Raw genomic sequence first — 26,720 nt, 5'->3', positions numbered from 1 at the left:
CAAGTGGTTCATACAAGCTCTTAACCCTAAATTTTAATCTACTGTGTTGTATTCAACGAGTAATTGGATGGGAAGGGCGTGGTTAGCTCCAGGGTTGGGGGTTCGATTCCCATCTTCGCCTGTTTGAGAGGGTTTCCACCGGGTGCTCCCCAGTTTAAAGACAACCAAATTGCCTGTGTGTGATGGGTTAGCACCTGGTCTCCATTCTACAGATGGAGGAATAGTCTATATGGTTTGAAGTAGAAGCCTTTATTTGTCATAGATACCCTACAGCACAGGGGAATTCTTTTCTTTGTTTATCCCAGCTTGTTAGGAAGAGAGCGTTACCACATTTTCCCAACAGTAACAGCTCGGTAGTGCTGGGGATTGAACCCCTGACTGTCTGATTAGTAACCCAGAGCCTTAACCACTGAGCCACCACTAGTGCGCTGGGGCCCAAAGTTAAGTGGTGGTGTTTGAGTGGGTGTAAATTGGGAAGTTATACTAGGAATAAAAGTTCCTAATGGCTCCAATAGGTAAACAGGATGACGTTCAAATTTGTGCTCCTTTCTATAACGTTAAAGCCAAAACTAAACAAAATAAAACAAATTAAAACTGCACTTTTTTTTTACATGCATATATCTAACTCTTCTACATCTACATGGTGTAAAAACAAATATTAAATAATATACAAAGTGCGTTTATATGGCTAGTACACAATCGAGGTGATTGGGATTCAAGCCAAAGCAATCCGGGAGGCGGGGCTTATCCGAGTAAACACTTCCGGAGTAGCGCGGACTGTAACACATGCTGCTTTCTCATGCTGATAGCGGCACTGCGGCCAATAAGACTGGTGTGGATCAGGTGAGCACGTTATTACGAGCCAAGATCTCTGCAGTACAGTTAGACATTTTGGGTGTTAAATGCATGAAGTTCTAAGACGTTTAGAGCTGTAATGCACGAGCTTGTCTCAGTTACCTAACCAGACACGGTCATGCTTGGCTTCTAAACACCAAACTAGCTGCTGGTGCTCACATGCTAGCTGTAGCAGACATTACAATTCCTGCAGTATCTCCAAGAAACAGCTTCACTGTGGTATTATGTGTAATGTGTAATGATTAGGGAGTAGTTGATCATAGCCTCGACCTTTCTGTTTGTCCAAGACATGCAGCACTCTAAAGCTCTCCTCTTCTGCAAACATTTATCATTTAAATGTCCTTCTAGTTGCAAGAATTAGAAGAATGCAGATTGTGTGATTGTGTGTCCAGCTTTATTTGTGCTTCTGTTTGCACCGTGTCTGTGTTAAATGTCTATATTTCCTGTTTTCCCCCAACAGAACTGTCACTCTGTGTCCTTATCCTTCAGGAGTGAGCCTTTTCCCTAACCTGTCAAGGAGTCTTCAAAAATCTCATCATAAGCAAAAGATTTTTCCTGCTCTCCAACAGTTTTCCTCCTGGAGGTGAGTAACCCTGCTGGGTTTATTGTAAAGTCATATGTTACTTTTTTTCTTGTTACTACATTCTAACTACAGCAGCATGTAAGAATCCTGTGAAAACTCTTTTTTTCCTCCTTCCTTCTTGCACACAGCAGATTTGTGCCAATGGAGGACAAGGAGGCTTCAACAAACCTGATTCATCTTGGGGAGAAGCGAGGGTGCCCTGAGGAGGACTCGGAACATACTGCTAAGAAAGCCCGACTTGAGGATGAAGCAAATGGCAGCCATGTCACCAAACAAACAGAGGAAGACAAAGAAGAGATGGAGGCAGAGGAGGGTGGGGAAGAGGAGTCTTTGGAGGATGAAGATGGAGAAGGAGAGAGCTTTGCTGATATGATGAAACATGGTCTCAGTGAAGTGGATGTAGGAATCCATAAGTTTGTCAGTGATCATAAAGGATTCTCTGGAATCTTGAAAGAGAGGTTAGTGTGTTTGAGTTCATATGTGTTGGCACTCTCATGTTCCTTATGTCAAAGTCCTGATATGCTGGCATTCTTCATATATTCACGGTGTAGACTGCTAGATCAGGAAAACAAAGATGCCGTCTTGTCGTGTCTGTCTGATTGGTGTAGTGTAACAGACTTTCGAAATGGGGAAGCAGGAGGCAGGAACTGAGTGAACTCAAATGTAAAGTTTTAATAATAAACAGAACTTAAGCATAACAGAAACCACAAACACCAACATAAAACACGGGTGAATCTCTCTCTCCCTCCCTTTCCAGACGCTTCTTTATTACTTTCTCTCACTGATTAGACAACTCAGTACCAGGCGTGCATCCTCATAGCCTGGCCCCTCCCTCCTTGTCGTCACATGTAGTTTCAGAAAATTAACCATTAATGGCTTTTTTGTTTGTTTGTTTGTTTGTTTTTTGGAATATCCTGCCAAATAACAAATCTGCAGTCCTATAAGTGTCCCATATTCTGGCAGTGAATATTGCCCAGGATTAAGATGGCAACACTACCATAGAGAGATGTAATGATGTAATAAATGAGTGAGTATTGTTTGAATAAACACACATTTTATTACCTGTTTTATTAGGTACTCTGATTTTGTGGTTCATGAGATTAGCAAGGAGGGGAAGATCGTGGGCCTAGACGACCTCTCCATACCTGTAGAAACAGAGGTGAGACACATGCCTGTACAGTATCAAGGTACTGGATCAAAGCTCAGTCAGAGCTGACCAAGAACCATCTCACTCAAGGATTTACCTGATGAGTAAAAAAAAAAAAAACTCTCTTACCTGATCTTGCGTAGAGAAATTTGCTATTTACATGATATACGTGATATTTTCTCAGTCCCATTCAGTTTCAGTAATTATGCAGTATTTGTCTGTTTGCGATCTATAAGAGTGTGAGTTGTCAGTCTCTTGTCTGCCCTCTGTTGTAGGAAGCGTCTGCAGAGACTGAGCCAGTAGAGTGTCAGGACCTGACAGAAGAGCAAAAACAACAGCTTGCTGATCTGCAGCTATTCAAAAACAAAGAGGGAAATGTGGCTATTGAGGTGACATGGTTTGCACTACTCCATTTTATAAGACTCTTCTCTTATAACTCTAATGTGAGTCTAAATGTGAACTAGTTGATAGAGATATTCAGGTTAATACCACAGCACTGCTAAATTCAAATCACAGATTTTCATATTAATGCACTCATTCTAAAGTGTAAATTCATTTGGACTTGTACGGCAGACACCGTACATAATCTAATCGTAATAAAACTAGACCAATTGTACAGAGACCTTTGTTTAGTATTTTTGTAAGAATGAAGCATTTATTTAGCAATTTTGAAGTCTCCAGTGATAGCGAATTATAGCAGTCAGTGGTAGAGCCATTCCTTTATGTTTTCTGCCATTCTAAAGATGGAGAACTGGTTTCTCAGTAATATTTTCATTTTAATTAACTTCATGAGAAAGGGAGGGAATGATTGTTTAGAGCTGCTATACATAAGTGATAACAAGAACTAACTTGTTTAATGGACATTCCCCAGCATTATATATAACTTTAAAGGAATAAAAAGTATGATGTTCTTTATTAAATAAAAAATTCTAATCATTGGCAAATAGTTCTTCTATTAGAGGAATAAAACACATACTTAATTTTAAATTGAAATGTTTTTCAGGGGAATTTAATACATTTTCTTTTTAAATAAATCACTTGTTTTTGTAATTGAGTTTTGAAGAGAGGATGATGATTGGCCCTGTGAGAGTGCTCAAACTTTGACCAACTTTTTAAAGACCTCTACTCTAGTAGCCTAAAATATCTAACTGTTAATACTGCAAGCAAAGCTGTCAAAATGTGTGCAAGATGTGTTTTTTTTTTTTTTTTTTTTTTTTTTAAATCAGATGTCTCAGGTATTACTTTTTTATCTGCCTGCAATATTTTGTAAAAAATAATAATAATAAAATAAAAATCAGTTTTTTGATGAAAATATAATATAAATTATGAAGTATAAATGAAATAATTTTTTGAAATGGGGCCCTTTTTGTGTATTTAAATTTAATTGCAGTGTCAGTGTATCAGAAGGCATTGTTCATCTGTAATATGTTCATCCACACAGGTGGAAGGAGATTCCAAGGAGAGGCGTACTTTGCTTCATAAAGCAATCAAAGCCCTATACCCAGGACTGGAGACCAAAACTGAGGAAAGAGAGGGCAAGAGGTTCATAGTGGCATATCACGCGGCTGGGAAAAAAGCACTAGCAGGTAATGATGCATCAATTCTTCCCTCTCAAATCAAAACAAAGATGGCTGTATCTCTACATGACATTATCTCACTTTTCTGCATGTGTAATTACCCATGTCATGCCACAATCTCTCCATCTTTCAACTTGCATGTTTCATTTAATGAAAATAGATCTGGCATGTACAGGTGCATGGACACACATGGTTGAGGCAGCTGTGCACATGTCTGAGAGAGGGTTAAGTGCACACTACAGGGTCTGGATAAAGGGTTACTATTAACTGAGAATTTTATTAAGATATTAATAGTAAGAGAGGCAAAGCTCTGGACAAATTATAATCATGTAGTTAATTGTATGTTACTAATAGGACCTCCTTTTTTTGCTGAAAAATACATGAATAAAACAGTAAATTATTAGGATAAATAGATAGATGAATATGATGGTGAAATGGTGAAATTTGACCTTTTTTTGCACATATCATAACAAGAAGTAACACTTCCACTGTAAGACAATGCACGCTAAATGAAATATTTAATAACAAATATGACCATGAAAACTGTCTAGTTTTATACCTGGCTTTTTTATACCAGCTATGTTTGTAGCTGTGTTTGTTAAACTGGCTCCTTAGAACATTAATAAAAATCATTTCTACGTTTTGGGGAAATATATTTGTATATATAAGTAGAGATGTCAAAGTATGATTTAACAAAAAAAATGGCTAAACTTGGCCAGAATTCAGCTACAGCTGCATCGACACTCCTCCACGCATATAATACAGGATCTATCAGAATGAAAATATCTATGTGAGGGAGTACAGTTGAGGTGGATAGCACAATGAAATGACAGTAAAATTGGATATTAAAAGGCGACTCTACTGACGGACATTATGATGATCTGAAAGTTAGCTTAGACTAGAATAATAATAAGTTCAGCAGATATTCAGATGACGTAATGATGTACAATGGGCAAACTTAGAAATTAGTAGATAGAGAATCAGCTATAGACAGACACCCAGAGTAACCTACACAGGATATAACATAATGGAGGTGAATGTCTTACCTGGTGCCCTCACACCTAATGCAGAAAGACATTTGAAATTCAGCCACTGATCCTTCTTGTGTTTTGAATTTTTTCAAATATTGTCTGGTAAAGTTTGCGCTCAAACTCCTCTGTATTTTTACCAAAGATTAAAATATTGTCACTCTTGTGTTTGGGGTCGCGTGATTCCGATAAAGCAAGCTCGATGTGTCTAGTGCTTATTAGATCACTTGAGATCAGACATGGCATGTTAACATGAAATGAGCAACGTCTGGTGTTCAGTAGTATTTTGGGATTTGTGCCTCTCACAAGTTATCACCCACTAAAATCTAGAAAAAAAAACTCTTCCTACTTCCACAGGTAGAGTTATGTGTTGGAAAAGCTGCACACATACTCATTTCTTGCTGAGTCATGGCGAGCCACACTGCTCGGTGGGGAAGCGCTGTTAGACAGCCTTACGAAATGACTTACCAGATTGTTTTTCAGGAAAATCTTTGATTTTGCTTTGATCTGGAAAGCTTTTTAGCATAATAGTAGTTTTGTATATAGTAACAGAAAAGCGACTACTCCCACTTATATGGTTCTCTTCATGTGTAGTCTTTTGGCATGTGTGGGTCTTACATAACAGACCATTGGCCTTTTGAACATGTGACATGGTAAAGCCAGATGGAGGGCTGTTTACTGGAGAGCATTTACTGCTCGAGTCAGGACCCTGGCATACAGAAGTGTTTTGGCACATCTCCTCCCTGCATGCACATCATGCCCTGTCTCTGGGTTCTCCACTTGGTCCCTGACCGATCTTAGTAACACTTTCTTGTCCTCCTAATGCTCCTCTTTATTGGGACAGAAGTTCGAACAGCTGCAGGTAAGAACCTCACCTCCACTCAGCTCCATGAGAGGGGTTGGGGGAATCACGGGTTTGTTTTGTTGGATTTTCATTTAGGACAATTGCTGTTCAGGTGTACAACGGATTGGTAGTAAGTTTATACTGTTTTTGGAGTAATCTAATAATTGAAATGAAACACTTTTACTTTTGGCTGTTAAATTGTGGTATCCACCCTAAGCTGTTGTTTTACCATCTCACTCTTTTTGTCTGTCTCTCTTCATGGAAGCACCAAGAAAACACTCATGGCCTAAGAACCGTGGCAGCTTTTGCCATTTTGTGCTTTACAAGGAGAATAAAGACACCATGGATGCCATCAACGTTCTCTCCAAATTTCTCAGGTGTGTTATGGCTCCTGTACATAACAACAATGGTTATATTATTTAACATAGTTTGGTTTAAAAGATATTTAATTTTTGTGAACAAATCAAACATTTGCTCCTTAATTGCCTTTATTGTTCTTTTAGTAAATGTTATTCTTAACACAAGTACTGTCCTACTCTTGTGTTTGTGTATATGTGTATTCAGTATATCTTGCAGAATCTGTCAGTAAAGTCACAGAAGATAGCTATGTGCATGGAACCAGTGGAGTAATGTAAGAGGCAGTCAGCATATGGTGCTTTCAGCTCAGCGCACATAGTCAGCACCACGATTGTTGTTGTAACTTGGCTGTTCATGTTAAAAGTAATTCACGCTCATTCAGTACTGATCACTGATCGCTATGTAGAGATCCAGTGTTTGTTTGTTTATATGGTTTTTTTATTGTGTTAAAAATCCTATCATGTGTCAGAGAGACAGTTATTTTTAAAGACACACAGTGAGAACCTTTATTCTCTGCCACAAGCAGAGATAAAATCACAGTTCCATTTAACTGTTTTATTATTATTTTTTTTTGAAAGGTATTAAAACACACTATGAATGTGAACTTGTTTTAAATCATGTAAAATATATTCTTTTGGATTTTATTAGGAAATCAGGCTATGTAGTTTTGTAGTTGAAAAAAATAAGCATACATAATCATAATTAGTGTTTTTAATGTGGATAAAAACACACAAAAATGTGCCAGAAATATAATTAAAATGAGGAAAAAGGAAAACCGCTTCCATAGGACCCTAATCAGGATGTTTGCAAGGCATGCCAAGTCACATCTGAATTGTGGTTAGTTGTGCAGCCCTGCATTCCACAGTAATATAATATGAAACACACCTTAAAAATAATGCAGGAACTGTCTGACAGTTCAGGTAAGTAAAGACCTAACGACCTGACCTGCTCAGACACTGCGCTTCAGAAGAGAGAAGAGTCAAACGAGAGTTCCCTCCTAGGTGCCCTACATCTCTGGAACTGCTGCAGAAGGGATGTTTATAAAGCTTTTACAGCTAAGGATTTGTATGTTGACCAGTCTGAAATTTAGAGAGAGTTTTAATTTCCTTTAATGTCTTACTGCTTGTTTTTGTATACTGTAATAGGTTTATTATTAATCAGTTACAAAACATCTACTACAGAACATGCCAATTATGAAATACTTCATTTCTGGAAAGCGTATTCAGACATTGTATGTTTTCTCTATGCTCTCTGCGCAGACTCTCATACCCTGCCTTTCTTTCGCTTTCTGATGTGTCCTCAGAGTCCGACCCAATGTCTTCTCCTACATGGGCACAAAAGACAAGAGAGCCATCACAGTGCAAGAGATTGCTGTGTTAAAGTGAGTGCAGTCAGCTCATCTGACTCACTGTCTGCATTGCGCAGAAGTCCAGCTCCTGTTTACAACCTTGCTTGTATAAAGTCTGGATTTTTATTCTGTCTCACATCCCTGGTTGTTCAAGCTGATGTTTATTTTGATCTTTTGTAGCTGTAGCTTTGTGATTATAGGGAATGAGTCGTGTATGTATTTTAGAAGGTTTATTATTGTATCTTCTCAGAATCAGTGCAGAACGATTGGCTCACCTCAATAAGTGCCTGATGAACTTCAAACTGGGAAACTTCAGCTATAAAAAGCACCCTCTGAAACTGGGGGAGCTGCAGGGGAACCATTTCACAGTGGTACTCAGGTCAGTGCACACTTCACCAAGGATATACTTCAATGTAATTCATTACTTGCTACTATTTATTTTAGTACTTTTAGTTCATGCACACTTGTGTTTTACGAACTAAACTCAGGCCATGATTTATTAAAGGGTTGCATGTGTAAAAATACATGCAAACTTAACACCTGCAAAAAAAAAAATGATGCAAGCTGATTTACTAACTGGGTCTGTGGAGAATTGCATTTTTCACAATAGTAAAATAGCACGTCTTGTCCGTTGCACGAGTTTGTCTTTATCAGTATGCAGTTTAGGATGTTTTCTAACTAAAAGTGCAAAATATAGGCATGCCAGTGCAAATATATTAATTTAGTATCCACAGTATGATTTACTCTGTCAGAAAGTCACTTTCAGAAGGGTTATTGCGTGTGCAAATTAATACTGTATATCCGGAGAGTATATTAAATTTGTGGAAGCCCATTTCCTCCAGCTGAAGACAAATTTATATCACTGACTAAGTATTAGTGATGAGAAAGCGTATCTAAATAATGCCTTAGTAAAGGCAGGGTCCTGGGTTCGATCCTGAGTTTGATTAATGTCTGTATAGAGTTTTTGCATGTTCTCTGAGGGTCCACATGGGTTTCCTCTGGGTTCTCCAGTTTCCTCCCACCTGACAAAAAACATAGTAGTAGGTGGATTGGCTAAGATAAATTGCCCTCAGGTTGTGAATGTGTGTGTGCATGGTGCCCTCTGATGGACTGAAGTCCCACCCAGGGTGTATTCCCAGCTTATGGGATAGGTTTAGGCTCAACCATGTCCTGACGATGAAGCGGTGAGTGAGTTTTTCATTCACTTTATTCTTCCAGGAGTCTCTTTGATATCTGAACTTGATGCAGCTGCCGAGAACATTTAGCTCACACACACATACACACAAAAAAAATTACATTGTGTATCCTCCCCGTATTTTGCACTCGAGATAACTCACGCTATTATTCTTTGTAAATCACCCACAACACGCCCACTATTTATGCAGGCACATTGTACACTCAAATTAGCATTGTTTCGGATCTTAGTAAATCGTGCCTTCAGACTACAAATGTAATCTAATTACTCAGAGCTTTGTGCCTATTCATCTTGTGCATATTTAGCTGCAAGGCTTCTCAAATTCAATCCTAAGGACCCCTTTCACTACATGGTGTGGTGTCCTCTACTGCCAACACATAATTTATTAGATGTTTTTGGCACTGAAGTTGGACCGAAGTTGAAAATGATTGTATTTTATTTTTGCTGGTCTTGGTCTCATGGCATAGCCCCCATGGCATATTCATACTGGAGTTGAAATAACACAGTCATTTTAAGCAGTATTGAGATAATGGCTCCTCTTGTTTTCTGTATTTGCAGGAACATCTCAGGCTCTGATGAGCAGGTGGAACAGGCCATGACATCACTCAGGGACACTGGCTTTATCAACTACTACGGCATGCAGCGCTTTGGCACCACAGCTGTACCCACACACCAGGTTGGCAGGTAAAAACACACCTGATCAGGCATCTAATAGTTACTAATTACACATTCACATTCAATATGCTGCAGTGTAGGTGTTTTGGGAGTCAGTCTGATTTCTATAAACACTTTACTTCCAGAGCCATCCTGCAGAACAACTGGACTGAAGTGATGGACCTGATCCTAAAGCCACGGCCTGGGGGTGTGTGCTTATCTCGTGATTCTAGCTTTAGCACTGATTGTAAAAAGTAAAAAGTCTATAGATAAGATCTCCTCCTCAAGAACAAGAAATAATATTTTTTATTAATTAATCTCTCTGCCTCACTCCCTCTCACTTACTGTTACCTCTCTATGTATCTCCTCCTTTTTCCCTCCCACTCTATCTTCCTTTTACACACACTGACTGACATTAGCGGAGAAGGGCTATCTGGTGAAGTGTAGAGAGGAATGGGCCCAGACACAGGATCCTGAAGCAGCCCTGAAGAAGCTGCCAGTGAAACGCTGTGTAGAGGGACAGCTCCTGAGGGGCTTGTCAAAGTACGGCAAAAAAAACATCATTACAGCTTTCGGAATGGTGAGCACACACGCGTGCACACACACACACACACACACACACTCTCTGTAATTAATACTGTAGTTGCTTCAGTATCATGATTTTAAATAAGGATAATGCAAGTTTAAATACTTGTGGTGAGACAGGAGGATGAAGAAAGAGTCACACAAACTGGCTGCCCAGAAAGTGCTTCCTGATGGAATACTTCACTTGAAATTAAGTTTAGTTTGGGTTAATTTAAATTAAATGAAAAAATAAATTTAATTAACACTTTTACAGAATTTGTATATTATTATTATTATTTTAGTTGGTTTTACCTAAATTGAATTTTCTTTTTTTTTTTTTTTTTTGTTTGCTTCACATGCATATATCTCGGATTTGACAACGGCTTCAAATGTGGCTCAGCCAATTAGATTTTAGAATCGAAACCATCCATTTTATACTTTGTTTTTTTGTGCTCCTGTTAAATATCACAGATGTGTATCCCTTTTCTATTTACGCAAACCAAACAAAGGTAGGTTATTAAAAAAAAATGTGGTTTTTCTATTAGAGGGAATAAAAAAATCTCCAGATGCATATCAAACATAATATACACTCATTCACTGTGCACTTTATTAGGAACACTACACTAATACTGGGTAGGGCCTCATTTTGCTCTCAAAACAGCCACAATTCTTCATGACCTGGATTCCACAGGATGTTGGAAACATTCCTTTGAGATTCTGGTCCATGTTTTCATGATTGCATCACGCAATTCCTGCAGATTTTCAGGTGCATTTTCATGCTGTGACTCTCCCGTTCTACCACATCCCAATGGTGTTCTATTGGATTCAGATCCGGTGACTGGGAAGATCACTGAAGAACACTGAACTCACTGTCATGTTCATGAAACCAGCTTGAGATGACTTTTGTTTTGCTTATGGTGCATTATCATGCTGGAAGTAGCCATTAGAAGATGGGTAAATTGTGGCCATGAAGGGATGCACATGATCAGCAATAATACTCAAATAGGCTGTGGCATTCAAGCGATGATTGGTTAGTATTAACGGGCCGAAAGTGTGCCAAGAAAACATTCCCCACACCATTACACCACCTCCACCTGTCTGGACTGTTGACACAAGGCAGTTTGGTTCAAAATTCTGTGCCTACCATCTGTGTGCCTCAGCAGAAATCAAGATTCATCAGACCTAGCTTCTGCTGTTGTGGCCCATGTGTCTCAAGGTTCAACATGTTGTGCATTCTAAGATGCTTTTCTGCTCACCACTGTTGTACAGAGTGGTTATCTGAGTTACTGCAGCCTTTCTGTCAGCTCGCCATTCTCCATTGACCTCTCGTCAACAAGGCATTTCCGTCTGCAGAACTGCTGCTCACTGGATGTTTTTTCTTTATTGCACCAAACTTTAGAGACCCTTGTGATTGAAAATCCCAGGAGATCAGCAGTTACAGAAATACTCAAACCAGCCTCTCTGGCACCAACAATCGGGCCACAGTCAAAATCACTGAGATCACATTGTTTCCCCATTCTGATGGTTGATGTGAACGTTACCTGAAGCTGCTGGCCCGTGTCTGCATGACTTTATGCATTTCACTGCTGCCACATGATTGGCTGATTAGTAAATTACATGAATGAGTAGGTATACAGGTGTTCCTAATAAAGTGCTTGTGAGTGTATCAGAGGTGCTATACAAATAACATTTATTATTAAACTCGGTCTATCCTAATGTCATTTTCTAAATCATTCATTGTTTTTCCTCACCGATTTCTTTTTCCCCTCAGATCCCTCGCAACAACAGGCTCATGTATATCCACAGCTACCAGAGCTTTGTGTGGAACACCATGGTCAGCAGGAGAGTGGAAGCCTATGGCCTTAAAGCTGTGGAAGGAGACCTAATACTCAAAGGAGGTGTGGTTCTTCAGTATAATTTAAGTGTATTAATGGATTTGCAGTGGTATGATTATGATTTGAAAGCTTGCTGCTCATGTTGCTTGAGTTCTATATGGACACACTGTTCATTCTCTATTCTGATTGGTCAGAAGGTTCATAACAGCAGTCCCAGCTACAAAGCAAATCACAGGTTTATATTAATGCACTTGTTAGTGGCAACGTTTTTCTTTACGGTTTTCTTTTCAAATGGAGACCCTTCGCTGCAGTTAAGTTGCTTTTAACAGTCCATAATTAGTAGCCTAACCTCTTTGTGTTATAATGTTTCCACTACAATGTTAGTTTTTAATCATCCTCTAAAAACAGATAAAAACGTCTGCCATTTTCTTCTTTAATTTAAAAAAAAATTGCGTTGACAAATTGCTGTGACATAAGAGAAATAAAACACTTTTGGGATGTGCTGTTATTGGAAAATAATCATCCCAACATTGGTTAATTTCCTATATAATCACACCCCATCGTGTTTTAATCCTTACATGAACACATCGTTGTGTGCTGTGGAGTGTAGGTTATAGCTATGCACATTTGAGCCATTATAATGCAAATAGTGCTCAAAATGTTTGTCTCATTCATTCTCAGTATTTTCTGTGTTATTCATCAGCTGTTTGATGGCAACTTTTTCTTCTTGCTACATCAACTTATTAATATTTTGGTAAAGCTTTTGAATTTGAATTGGTAGAAATTCTAGTTGAGGAATGGTTTACAAACGTCTGTGTTTGTCAGTATGAGGTTGTAATGTTGACTGTAGGGTTGAGTGGTTGGCATATGAGTTACTCTAACAATAAGTGATGAAACATGTCCTGCAAAAGTCGTGAAAAAAGATTTCCTAAAGAATATGAATGCTGATGGTTAGTATAACAGAATAAGACATATTTTTGATAGGTTGGTGTTTGATAATGATATTTTGTGTAATTTTAGTGCTTTTGTCTTGCAGGCACTGCTCACATCCTATCTGCAGAGGAAGTTGATAAGCACTCCATTCATGATATTGTGATGCCACTACCTGGATTTGATGTCATCTATCCCACACACAAGGGTCAGTCAGAGCACACCTTGATATTTTCTCTAGGATTATCTCCAATTCCTGTGTGAAGTTTAGATTTGATTTTGTAAATGCCTCGGTGTAATAGTGTTTTTCAAACTCTTCGGTCACGTGCACTCTGTCCGGCAGTGGGGAAAGGCTACAGAGACATGCTGGCAGCCGATAATCTGGACATTGATAACATGAGGCATAAAGTACGAGATTATTCACTGGCTGGAGCCTACCGCCGTATCCTCATATGCCCAAGTGATGTCAGCTGGTCAGTGGAATTTCACTTCAACTCCTTTTTTCTTCTTTACTTTTTATGCCTGAAATTATGGATAATGGAATAAGCTCAGCTTGTGATGCATCAGATTGGTTCACATTGCTCTCTCTGTCTTTTTTCCTCTCCCTGTCCCTCTCTTCCTGGTCATCTTTGAAAGGGAGCTGATTCATTATGATGACCCCAGAGTGCCTCTGGTCCACACGGATGTAGAGAAATTGGAAAACAAACCAGCACCAGTTTTTCTGACAGGTCAGTAATTTTAGTCCATTTGTCATAGTTGTACAGGGGTGCCAACACTGACAGTTTAGCCGTAGCATTTATGATTTTTCTCCCCTTACTTCAGTGATACAGGAAGGAGACACCTGAAGAATGTTTGAAAATTTTGACATGTCAGTCCACAAGCTATAGTCTTGTGATCCATGGTCTTCTAATAGAAAGCAAGAAGATAAAAAACAGAGGAGCTACTTATTATTAAGTAGTGGTCATACCAGACTTTTGACTCACTGTTGCTTGGCACACCTCTGAAAATCTTGTCCACTGACACATGCTAAGGTTTTTGTGGTAAAATTCTGTTTGTTTTTCACTTTCTGTCTGCTAGGATTTTCTTGTTGCTGCATTGTTGGCAGCTGTGGTTGTATCATAAAATAAGCAGCACCTTCCCTCGGGTGCTGAATGTAAAAGTGCCAGCAGCAGATTCACTGTTCTTTGTGCTGTTTTTCGTATGTGACTATATTTCTTTCTCTTGTTCTTTTGCCTCTCTAACCCCATGCTGATGATGTAGAGGGTAAATACAAGGCTCTGAAGATGGAGTTCTCCCTCCCTCCATCTACCTACGCCACCATGGCCATCAGAGAAGTGCTTAAAATGGACACCAGCATCAAGAACCAGACGCAGCTTAACACTGTGTGGCTGAACTGAGGACCATCGTCTGTCTGGAGTTTTACTTTCCCCCAAGCTTTTGTTTTTAATAATTGCAATCAGACATAAGCACAGAATTGTTCAGTATTTAATGTCTTTCTTTTTAACAAGCTTAGAAAACAGTGAGTATAAACCTTCAGTTTAATTGGCCTTTATTGCCCTGCACTAGCAGGGTGGACACTGCGTTTGCAAAATTGCCCACCCTGTTCTTGATGAATGTGTGGAGAACTTTTTGTCTGATATCAGATTGCGCTTTAGATGTACAGATGGGATAAATAAATACTGTGTCTTTTTTATATTTACAAAATGACATTTTGCAAATATAATTAAATCACTAAACATCCCTATGTTCAGATCTTCGTTTACGCTGATGTAACTGTGGCTCATTTTACTCATCACATTAAAGGGTTAAAATAATAGATAAAGAAACATGTTTAGTTTGGTGCCCAAGGTTGTGTCAGAGACAGCATCACTGCTTTTACACTGTATGGCCAAAATTATGTGGACACCTGACCCTCACACCCATATGTGGTTCTTCCCCAACCTGTTGCCACAGAGTTGGAAGCAATTGTCTAGAATGTCTTTGTATGCTGTAGAATTAAGATTTTCCTTCACTGGAACTAAGAGGCCCAAACCTGTTCCAGCATGACAATGCCCCTGTGCACAAAGCGAGCTCCATGAAGACATGGTTTAGCCAAGGTTGGCGTGGAAGAACTCGAGTATCCTGCACAGAGCCCTGATCTCACCCCACTGAACACCTTTGGGATGAACTGAAACGCCGACTGCACCCCAGTTCTCACGTGACATCGTTAACTTGGTGTTAACGCCCATGGTTTTGGAATGGTACATATGGGTGTGATGGTCAGGTGTCCACATATTTTTGGCCATATAGTGAACCTCTGTGCCATACAAGTGTTTACAGGAAAAATATGTATTTTCTGTCAAATATAGAGTTACTAAGGCTCATGGCACAGTTTGATCCACCTGTAATCACAGGTGCTGCAGCGCTGACCATCTGTGCAACACTCTGTTCAACCTGCCTTTAGTTTTCCTGCAGTCTATAAATAATCAATCTGTTTACATTTAATCATTATCACAGAAAAAAGTGCCACCAATTGTATTAATGAATCTCTATTTCAAAGGAAACTAGTTGTGGCTACAGAGATGTAAGTACATTCTTGCATAACAGTTCAGTCCATAGTAGAAATTCAACTAATACAGACATGTTTTACAAAATGGATTTTGCCAGGTTAAGGCAACAACTCTGGGGAGAGTATGTGTTACAGTGATTTTATTACAGGTAAGAGTGTTCTTGGGTAAAATGTAAAGTGGAGTGCCTAAAACCCCCTTGGCTATGATATAACCATTGTAACGTACAGCCTTAAATGTCTTACTGGTTTTATAAAACGGTAACAAAAACAATGGTAAAAAAATAATTATATTCACAAGAAACAATTCTTATACCACACAATTTAGTATTGTGTTTGGGTTGTTAAATAACATAACAGGCAACAGTTAGACTATTCTATGGACAGAACAATGGATTAAATGTAATGGTTTTATTGGTTTAAAACATGTGTTGATACAGAATTCAGTTGTTAATTATGCGGTCACAGGTGTGCACATATCTCAGATTTGACAACAGCTTCAAATGCGGCTCAGCCAATTAGATTTTAGAATCGAAATCATCTAGTTTATAATTTGTCTTTTAGTGCTCCTGTTAAATATCACAGGTCTTTGTGCCTTTCCTATTTAAGCAAACCATAGAAAGGTAGTTAAAAATCTGTAGTGTTCATCTTTCAGTTACAGAGATTAAATAAATCTCCAGATGCATATCATACATAATATGCAGTTGCAATGCAATACTGTAGGCCCAGATTACCTTCACTCAGGACTGAAATTAGGTAGTTTTCTAACCCTATGCTTTTTTCTGATCATAAAGTGCAAATCTAGAAGATATCCACCACAGCCTCCAGGATCAGACTATTGGTAGTGAGTGAACCATTCCGAAAATAGTGAATCATTTCCGTAAATCGAGTCTTAAACATTAATTTAAAGGGAATTCTGTCAAATTTTGGAAAGATCTGGTTTTTTTTTTTTATTTTAAAAAAATAATGCATCTAGAGTGCCTACTGAGTGTTTGCAACATAAGTGATAGAAACTGTGGTCTTTAAAAACTACCTCAAAGTTATTACACCAAATAGTGATGCATACATTGCTTCGTACCTTAGAAACTATATAGTGAACTAAAATGACTGGTTGCTTTGTTGCTTGCTAGTGTGAACATAGTGTAAATGTCCTCCTTGTCCATGAAAATGAAAAATTTTTTAATAAGGCAGTGTGTTTAGACAGTGATTGCACTGTGCAGTAGTGACAATATAGACTTTCAGACCCACAACCCTGCAATTTTAGAAACTTTTTCAGTATTAATAATAAAAAAAATTAATTTAAATACAGGAAGACCAGAAGGACTTCATGGCAATGTCAATTAAGTGAGCAAATTGGACAAATGGAAGGTAGTTATGGGTTCAGTCCCTATCACTATATCCTAGTGATCCTAGTGATACTACTAGTATATCCACTATATCCTGATCAGGATAAAACAGCTACTGCTTTAGAAACCTTCACTTACTGTATGTTTTACTGCCACCATTTTCAATAATCAATCTTCTCTGCTTCAGGAATATGTTGTTTTTATGTTTGCTAATATGGACCCAGATTAAAATATTTTCTATGTACCACTTTTTACCTTATCAACATTACATGGAAAACTCAGAAGCCACATGTAGCTGTACTGACATTCAGAGTTAAAAAAAAAAAAAAGAAAAAAACAACACATTAGACATGCTTATCACATAGTCATTACACTTCTGTAAGTGATTTCTTTTTAACGAGTTATTTTATGCTGAATAAAAAATTTGGGTGAAATTTCCCTTTAATGCCCAGCTCTACTACAGTAATGCCCAGTGCTTGGTGTGTGCGCGCCTCCTGAGTGTCCTCATGACAACCCCTCTCTCTCCCTCACACACACACACACACACACACACACGGCTAACAGCAGTCAGAAAGTCTTCTGTAGGAAGAGTAGTTTAGTGGAGAAGGAGCTTCTCGGTTTTAGCTTGGTGATTACAGCTACAGCAGGTAAGAGAATTTCTCTTCTATTTAAATATTAAATCAGTTTGCTTCACTTTTATTTTATTTATGTATTTATTTATTTCTAGAAGTAATGACCTTGTGGATGTCATCTGTAAGTCATGTTAACATGTTATTCTTTAGGTGTTTTTTTCCCTTACTGATCAGGTTTAATGCTCTTTTTTACCCACTGTTTTTAAAAAGAGAAGAGTTGCTATCCATTATCTAATCGCTGGTTTATTCTCAACTCTAGCTGTCAGACAGGGTCCAGGTGTCCGCCTGTCGGTAATGAATTACAGATAGAGCACATTCCGCTGTGTGTGTGTGTGTGTGTGTGTGTGTGTGAGAGAGAGAGAGAGAGAGAGATACAATGTGTGTGTGTGTCTGTGTGTGTAAGAGGGAGAGAGACATACTCAGTGTGTGTGTGAGAGAGAGAGAGAGAGAGAGAGAGAGAGAGAGAGATACAATGTGTGTGTGTGTCTGTGTGTGTAAGAGGGAGAGAGACATACTCAGTGTGTCTGTGTGTGTGAGAGAGAGAGAGAGAGAGAGAGAGATAGATACTCTGTGTGTGTGTCTGTGTGTGTAAGAGGGAGAGAGACATACTCAGTGTGTGTGTGTGTGTCTGTGTGTGTAAGAGGGAGAGAGACATACTCAGTGTGTGTGTGTGTGTGTGTGTGTGTGTGTGTGTGTGTGTGTGTGAGAGAGAGAGAGAGAGATACTGTGTGTGTGTGTAAGAGGGAGAGAGACATACTCAGTGTATGTGTGTGTGTCTGTGTGTGTGAGAGAGAGAGATACTGTGTGTGTGTGTGTGTGAGAGAGAGAGAGATAGAGAGATTGTGTGTGTGAGAGAGAGAGAGAGAGAGAGAGAGAGAGAGAGATACTCTGTGTGTGTGTGTGTGTGTGTGTGTGTGTGAGAGAGAGAGAGAGAGAGAGAGAGAGAGAGAGAGAGAGAGAGAGAGAGAGAAATGCTTAGACTAACCTGGGGCATACACTCTCAAGCCCCTAAAAAGATATCTGAGCAGGGGTTTGACTTTATTGCAGTGCTTGATGTAATAAATCACACTTGCTGTGAATACTAATGTTATGTAGTGGACTAATGTCCATTTTTACATGGATTAGGCATTAAACAAGGATTACCCTTCAGTTATTATTATGGCCATATTTCATTATTATTGTTATTATTAATATTAATATTTTTATTATTATTATGGTCATATATTAGACTATATGCTGGTGAAAGTTTAATGTTTAATTATGCTTATCATGGCAATAGCAAACTATTTGTTCTCAAGCATCATTATGTTGAGCCTGCATGAGAAATATATGGACAGTATTAGTTTTTTTGGCTGTATTAATCAAAGCCACATATATGCACTTTTACCAAGTTTATTGTAAAAGTTCTCACCAATGTATCACTTCTAGAATCAAGCTATTTACGTAATCTAAACTGTGAATTAGATTTAATTTCATCCCTGAAGTTCCATGGTGGATTAAACCAGGATAAGCGTGGGTGTCAAATTGTGATGTGAGTCACTGTGGTCTAGTCTCTATGCGGACTGTTATAGGACTTACCTCATTTCTCACTGCAGGATAGTGTTACTCAGACAGTGACAGCTGTGTCTCTGAGTTCCAGATAGGGGCCACAGGGTAGTAAACATCTGACTCTTTCTCACACACACACATTCTGCTGTCAGGAAGCCAATAGCCAGAGAGGTATGACAGAGCATGACTGTTTCATATCTGTTCTGATAAACTGTATTTGACTGTATTTTGGATGGATCATATTCCTCACTTGTGTATATACATTATATGTACACAATACGCTATATAAGTATGTGGGTCTTCCCAAAACTGTGGCTGCAAAGATTTCCAAAATCTAGTAGAAAGCATTCCAAGAAGAGTGGAGCTTATTATAACAGTAATTATAACAGCCTAATGGATAGAGAGTCGGTCTTGCAACCTGAAGGTGAACCTGAAGGTTGTGGGTTTGAGTCTCAGGTCCGGCAGGGATTGTAGGTGGGGGGGAGTGAATGACCAGTGCTCTCCCCCAGCCTCAATGCCACGACTGAGGTGAGACCCTTGAGCAAGGCACCGAACCCCCAACTGCTCCCCGGGCGCCACAGCAAAAAAGGCTGCCCACTGCTCTGGGTGTGTGTTCACAGTGTGTGTGTGCACTTGGATGGGTTAAATGAAGAGCACAAATTCCTAGTATGGGTCACCATATTTGGCCACAAGTCACTTCACTTAAAATGCACATATAGTTGTGAATGGCCAAATGTCCGCATACTTTTAGTGTATGTTGCCACTTGAACATCACGGCAGGAAAAAAAAATACTAAACGGGATTCACTGTTTTTAATACAACATGATATCCGTGTGACCTCTAGTAGCTGAAGTGATATTCACACCATGTTCTCTCATTATATGGTCTCGCACTGTCTGCATGCCTTTCCTGGTCGTTTTCTGTATAGATCTTCTTTCATGGTAAATATTTTTTCTCTACAGGTTTCACTTCTTAAGGCAGTATCCTTAAGGAGTCTTTGGATGTCTAATGGTTCTAGCTTTCCTCAGTTCTACTTCAAACTTTTCTGTAATGGAAATTATCTGTTGTAGGATTCTATTATTAAGGGTTCTCAAGAGGGACAAACCAAAGTATTCTTAAGAGTGCTATATAGAATCTTTTTCTTAATGTAGGATAGGATAGGCATTTGGAAAGGGCGGTTGAAAATGTGTATAGTTCATGTCTCAGCACTGGTTAAGTGTTTTCAGATCTCATGGACGTTCAACATATGTGTTTTGTGTTTTGATTGTGTTCTCCCAGGATGGTGGCTCACGAGGAAAAGTCAAACTCTTGTGGAACAGTATGCCTTAAATACCTGCTGTTCACCTTTAATCTGCTTTTATGGGTCAGTCATTTTTATTTTTATTTTTATTTTATTGACTCAAATTATAGCCAGTTTGTTAAAAAAGTATTTCTGAATATGTGAGAGAGTTTTAGAGGTTGAAATTGCCTGGTACATCCCTGGTGTCCCATTCAGGGTGTATTCCCGTCTTATGTCCGGTGTTCCCTGAGCAGGGATAAAGCAGTTACTGAAGATGAATAAATGAATGTTAACTGCAATATAAGGATTCTATCTGCTTTAAATCTCTTTTTTCTCTTCCAGTTGTCTGGGGGCGCTGTGATGGCAGTGGGACTCTGGACTCTAGTGGATAAGAGTGACTACATTAGTCTACTGTCTTCCAGTGCATATTCTTTTGCTGCCTACATCCTTATAGCAGCAGGCACCGTTGTCATGCTCACTGGAATTCTTGGCTGCTGTGCCACCATTAGAGAGAACAAAAGACTTCTGATAGTGGTGAGTTAAAAACATAATATAGTCATTTATGGGCATGTTGCATAAATTAGCATTAGCAATAGGCTGGGCGATATAAAATGAATGGTCTCAAAGAGTTTTTTTTCCATTTATTAAAGTCAGATCGTGCATGTTCACTGCTAAAACTTCTCCAGCGTGGGCCTGGGCAAACAGAGCCACTGCTGTGAAGTAAGCTTAAATCCTCATCAGACACTAGGAACATCATGACTACTATGTGCCATGTGATATGCCATGTGAGAAGGCAGTTCAAACACAGGCCTTTGGCAAAACATGAAAGAATACAACACATAAACTGCCCTAGATCCCTCTACCCAAAAATGTTTTGGAAGATTTTTAGATGAGTTGCCACAACGCTCCCTTTGATAATATCCAAAGAATCTGTAGGGAGGATTGTCCTTTTCATTTCATATTAATGTGTTAGGGAATGGATGTGTATTGCTTCTCTAACTGACACCTTCAGGCTCTAGTGCTACAGTAAAAGCTACCGAATACCGTTTTCGCACTGACATCATCTGTCAGAAGTTTCTAAATGCATGACTGTGAATGTGTTTTGTTGTGAAACTGTCAAGCATAGTGATTTAAATAAAGTGGTGTGTATCTTTAAGACCCGTGTGGGGAGCTGAGTCACAGCTGAGGAATGATGGGCATGGGTGAGGGAGGGGGAGATGCCAGGAATGAAGGGGAGAAGAGTGAATGAGCAAAGATCTCCACACAGGAAGGGAGTTGTAGGGAGGTGTATGTGAGTGTTATGTGAATTTACTGTTACATCCAGCCTTAGTCCACATTAATGTTTGCTCTCTCTCTCTCTCTCTCTCTCTCTGTCCTCTCCCTTCCTCCCTCTTTCCCTATAACCTCTTTCCTGTATGGAGACTTTAGCCACCTTACTATTTTTCTCTCTCTCACACACACACACACACATACACACACACACACACACATATACATGCACACATTGTTATTACATTGTTCTAGCCAAGGTCATTCATTTTTACTACACTTTAACATTTGTCTCCATCAAAAACAAGTCTTTTTGGAGCTGAAATTCATGTAATAACAATGTGTGTGTGTTTGCTTGTGTGTGTGTGTGAGGGAGAGAGAGAGGGAGAGAGAGATACTGTTTTTATTTATTATGTGTATTTACCACTGTTACCCAATACCTAATTTTTTAAATTTTTAATTTTTTTAATTTCTTATTTTTTTCTGTATAAAACTGCTTGCAAGGTTTTTTTCATTGAGTTTATATTATACATTCTGAATTTTTGAGACTTTTATATTTTTCTGAAATTTCTTTTGCAGTTCTTTGTTCTGCTGCTGTTGATATTCCTGCTGGAGATCACTGCTGGAGTTTTGTCCTATTGGTATTACCAAGAGGCAAGCGATTCATCCATGTATTGTGTTTGATTCCATTAGATTCAGTTCAACATCTCCAGTTAGGAGGCTCTCTCTCTTCTTGTGCTCACTTTTTCCCTTTAGCTGTGCTTTATATTGTTTTCTGCAAAGTTTCTGAACTTTATCTTTCCTCTAAACTTCTAAAAATATATCTTCTAGGCCAAGGTCTTGGAGGTCCAGAGTCCAGCACAGTTCAGTGATTTCAATGCTCTAACACACCTTTTAAAAATGAGCTGAATCAGGTATTAAAAAGGAGGTAGCTCACCAAATTGTGCTAGACTCCAGCCTTCCAGGACTGAAACTGCTTGAAAACCACTGTTCTAGGTGCATGTAAATACTATCTCAGAATTTAACTTGATTAACTCATAAATGCAGATTTGGGGACGTCAGCAGGTCAGGAAGCATAATGCATGCTTCAGGTTACTGCTGTTTTTATGGCAATTTGCATAAACTGATGATTGAACAATGTTTCAGAATGATACAATCTCTCACATTAGTCACTCACATTAGATCAGTGGTTCTGATGTTGGGTATAAACACAAAAGTGGGTTCTTAGAAGGCACAGAGTGGATCATGGGGGTTTCTTCTTCTCTATCAAGTCACAATTTTTTTTTTTAATTTATAAATTTAGCATGGTCTCTTATATAGTGTAAGAATATATAAAAGACCATGCTAAATTTATAAAATTAAAAAAAATATATATATTATTGCTGTCTCTAGTTAAATATTAGCAAAGCAGCAAAGCAGTACTTTAGTTTATGAGGGTTTGGGTTTTTTCTTAACATCTTTTTACCCTCACAGGACGTTCAGTTCAGTTTAGTACATGAACTCGTAACTATTATCACATTATTCATTTTGTAAAACAAATTAAAAGGTTTGGAAGGTTAAACTGATTTAGGTTTTTGACATAAAGCACAAATGTGGGTTCAGAGACAAGACTAGTTCAAAATCAAGATACATTTGCGATCTCACTTCAAGCTCTGTTTTAATAAGTACGATGGTCTTAGCACCATTCTGATTTTGGTACACTGGACCCATATCATTAGCATACAAATACAAAGATTTGAAGTTTCAATGTCATTAAGTATTAATATTTAGCAATAATCAGTCATATTGTATAGTATTATCAAGACACTACTGCAATGCCAGCTTTAACATGCCACATGATTAACATAAATTCTAACAGCCCTCCCTTTTTTAAGGAAACATCAGTAATGCACGCATGCTATGCACCCAGACTTCTTAAATGTATCTGTGTGTCTGCATGCCTTCTTTTGAGTGTTTTTTTTCCTGTTAATAAACCCTCTCTTCCTCCTCTCCGTATTCTCCCTGCAGTGTTTTCCTTTCTGCTATAAGGTAAACCACTACCACTCTCTCTCCCTCTGTATCACACTATACTCATCCAGCAACACCTTTCTTCTCACATCTGCTCCACACTGAATATAAAACCTATGGTATTTAAAATGTCAGAGTTGTCAATTTCTTATATGTGTCTTAGTGGCATTGGTTATTTCTGTACAGCTGAATGATGAGCTGAGAGCAGACCTGAAAGAGACCATGGTGGAGAAGTACCAGCATCCTGATCACGAGCACATCACCAGAGCTGTGGACAAACTCCAACAGGATGTAAGAGGTTTTACAATCCATGTAAAGGGAATATAAGAATATAGTTTCATAATGAACATAATGTATACATTTTTATATCTATTCTTTTAGTACTAGACTTAAGAAATAAACATGAATCAGATTTTCAGCCCTTTAGGTGAGGAGCAGAAAACAAAAAGAGATATTGCTTCAGCTAATTAAATCATATTAAAGTTGTTTTTCACCAAATGTTGTCAGAATAACACCCTGAATTCTCTGTGTTTTCCCACGCTCTCTGTGTACTGTGGAACAGTTGAAGTGCTGTGGCAGTAACAGCTCGGCAGATTGGCAGGAAGGAGCCTGGATACACACGTTTGCTGACAGACGGCTTGTGCCCGACAGCTGCTGCAAGACCCCTACTGTTCGCTGCGGAGTGAGAGACCACCCATCCAATATCTACAAAGTAGAGGTGTGGCTTATGTACAGCTCTTTCTTCAACAACAGGGTCAGATATGAGGAATAAAACGCTTTGGGGCATGCCTTTATAGGAAAGTAATCAGTGAAGGAGTGTTTTTTCCTATAACAGCACATAGCAAGGTGTTTTATTCTGCTTATACCCCCGCAATTTGTCAACTATTTTACATATTTATTTAAAGATCTACACAGCATACTTTTAAAGTTACATTTGATGTTATTGAACATCTGCAAAACAAGTTCGTTCCTGTTAACACTTACTTTATAATAGCTATAAATAGTTCCCTCACCAGCCTGTTCCTCTGTGCTGTTATAGAAAATTATTCAACACCTTCTGACCAATCAAAATCAAGGATTGAGTAGTGCTGTGGTATAAACCTAGATAGCAGAATAGTCCAGGTAAAATATTATGGGATGTTAGGCCATAAGGTTCAGTTATGACAATGGCAAGTGTACTGTGGGCCAAAATGAGACCTGTACTGTAAGCAGGGACTTTTTAAAGTTTTTTTAAAGTTCAATAGTGATACGTAACAAAAATGTCCCAAATGCAACCAAACCTAACATAACATAAGACACAATAAATCTATTGTTTAACAAGCCACTTGTGTCTGACTGCATCAGTGTCGGACTGAATTGGGTTTGGTCAATAAAATACCAAACTGTTCCCACATGGCAGGGTAATGTAAAACATTTATATGTAAACTCAACAAGAATGTAAATGTAATGTTTTCTGTGTTTTCTCTCTTGAGTATGTACATTTTGGTGTTTTCTTAAACTTCAGAACTTTGTATGAAGGGCCACAGTAATTCTCCAGAGTCGTTTGGTTGTTTCAGGACTTCATCAAGTAAATTTGCAGACAATTTTGTTGCTTTGTAGATCTCTGAGAATGTTTTTTTTTTCTACATCAGGGTGGTTGCATTTCTAAATTAGAGGACTTTATTCTTCAGCACTTGCTGATATTAGGCGGCGTGGGTGTTGGAATTGCGTTCCTACAGGTAAGAAATCCCAACATCTTTTCCAGATCAATATGCGCTTTTGCCACTTTTCATATACAGCATTCTAATTCTTTGTCCATTATCTGTTTTTATCTTTTGAAGATTTTAGGAATGCTCTTTACCTGCTGTCTGTATCGAAGTTTAAAAGAGGAGCCTTACTAAGAATTTGCATCCTGTACTCAAACACCAAACACACACACACAGTTTCACACATTTTACAGCCTTTATCTTCCTGTTGTGCTGCTATGCAATGTAAATATTTTGTGTAAAGTGGTGAAGGACAGGAGACCATAGCAATATATTTTGGCTGCAGGGCAGTCATTTTTTAAAAGGAAAAGCATATGAATGATTGAAAAACGCTAAGTGTGTGGCCTGTGATGAACCAATCTGATTTATAATACTGGTTCATCATATAATATTGGTTCATCATAGGCCCGTAACTGACTCAGCCTTGAAGTTCATGAAAGTCATTGGATGAGATGTAATCCCTGCATCAGCTTCATTACTCCACATACTGCATTAACTGTATCAGTTTCCATATCTCTGTCTACTGTAAAGATTACTTTGCTAAAAACAAAAAATAAATCCAGCTTCGTCTGACCAGCTACCAGCTTTCAAAAACAGAGGCCAAGCTGATAGACCATCTTTGCCAGGTGGTAAGTTAGTATTCCAGCTTCCTTATTCCATCCATCTTCCATACTGCTTATCCGACACAGGGCCTTGGGGAGCCTGGAGCCTATCCCAGGGAGCTCAGGGCACAAAGCAGGGGACACCCTGGACAGGGTGCCACTCCATCACAGGGCACAATCGCACACACACTCATTCACACACTACAGGCAATTTGGAAAGGCAACACATGTCTTTGGACTGGGGGAGGAAACCGGAGTACTCGGAAGAAACCCTAGAAGCACGGGGAGAGCATGCAAACTCCACACACACAGGAAGGAGGCGGGATTCGAACCCCCAGCCCTGGAGGTACACGGCAACAGTGCCCCCCAGCTTCCTTATTACTTGACTAAATTAGTAAATACATGAGATTTGAGGTTTTCTAATTGCTGTATTGTGTTATTTTCTTTAAAATAAACAACTTGTCTATGATGTTGCATTAGTAGTGGTAGTTCAGAGACTATTTCCATCTACCAGCATTTACCAAGCCTGAACGGCTCGGCCTGTGTTTTGGTACCTGATGCATGGTCAGACCAATGACTTTTTCAGCTGGATAGCTTTATCTGAAACTAAGGTTCATGACTAATTCACCTCACATGAAGTGATCAGGCCTAAATATTAGTATTTTTTTTCATTTGAGTATACATAAACCTAACACAAAGGAAAATGCTTTGCACTGTTACTTAAATATATTTAATATGTATTTTTGAATTGACTGTAAATTGTATAACTGAGTAAACATAAATATATGTGTATGTGTAATATATCTATCTATCTATATATATATATATAT

The 26,720-nt window shown here is 38.7% G+C and overlaps 2 protein-coding genes across 11 annotated transcripts; both read left to right on the top strand.

Moving 5' to 3' along the window:
• The first annotated feature begins 690 nt into the window (after positions 1–690).
• Positions 691–14,679, top strand: pus7 (pseudouridine synthase 7). 8 transcript variants are annotated; one of them, XM_053237157.1, is made up of 18 exons: positions 691–843; positions 1,316–1,438; positions 1,570–1,896; positions 2,513–2,597; positions 2,861–2,974; positions 4,027–4,171; positions 6,035–6,052; positions 6,300–6,411; positions 7,695–7,772; positions 7,990–8,118; positions 9,493–9,618; positions 9,735–9,796; positions 10,008–10,168; positions 11,924–12,050; positions 13,024–13,125; positions 13,261–13,390; positions 13,554–13,645; positions 14,178–14,679. In XM_053237157.1, exons 1-18 carry the CDS (start codon positions 800–802, stop codon positions 14,312–14,314), a joined length of 2,112 nt encoding a protein of 703 aa, XP_053093132.1. In that variant the 5' UTR covers positions 691–799; the 3' UTR covers positions 14,315–14,679. The 8 variants fall into 8 exon arrangements, with proteins under 8 accessions (XP_053093132.1, XP_053093131.1, XP_026775690.3 ...); XM_053237156.1 differs by having other exon boundaries at positions 1,567–1,896; XM_053237161.1 differs by having other exon boundaries at positions 722–843; positions 1,345–1,438.
• A 2,634-nt stretch (positions 14,680–17,313) lies between these two features.
• cd151 (CD151 molecule) lies at positions 17,314–26,662 on the top strand. Of its 3 annotated transcripts, XM_026918726.3 has the most exons (9): positions 17,314–17,455; positions 20,267–20,351; positions 20,610–20,801; positions 22,116–22,190; positions 23,544–23,564; positions 23,730–23,834; positions 24,106–24,261; positions 25,175–25,261; positions 25,364–26,661. In XM_026918726.3, exons 2-9 carry the CDS (start codon positions 20,268–20,270, stop codon positions 25,421–25,423), a joined length of 780 nt encoding a protein of 259 aa, XP_026774527.3. In that variant the 5' UTR covers positions 17,314–17,455; position 20,267; the 3' UTR covers positions 25,424–26,661. The 3 variants fall into 3 exon arrangements, with proteins under 3 accessions (XP_026774527.3, XP_053092953.1, XP_026774528.3); XM_053236978.1 differs by lacking the exon at positions 22,116–22,190 and having other exon boundaries at positions 25,364–26,662; XM_026918727.3 differs by lacking the exon at positions 23,544–23,564.
• Positions 26,663–26,720: the final 58 nt, after the last annotated feature.

Source organism: Pangasianodon hypophthalmus, chromosome 9, assembly GCF_027358585.1.
Source record: "Pangasianodon hypophthalmus isolate fPanHyp1 chromosome 9, fPanHyp1.pri, whole genome shotgun sequence".
NCBI classification, from domain to species: domain Eukaryota; kingdom Metazoa; phylum Chordata; class Actinopteri; order Siluriformes; family Pangasiidae; genus Pangasianodon; species Pangasianodon hypophthalmus.
This window is presented reverse-complemented; position numbering and strand designations above follow the sequence as displayed.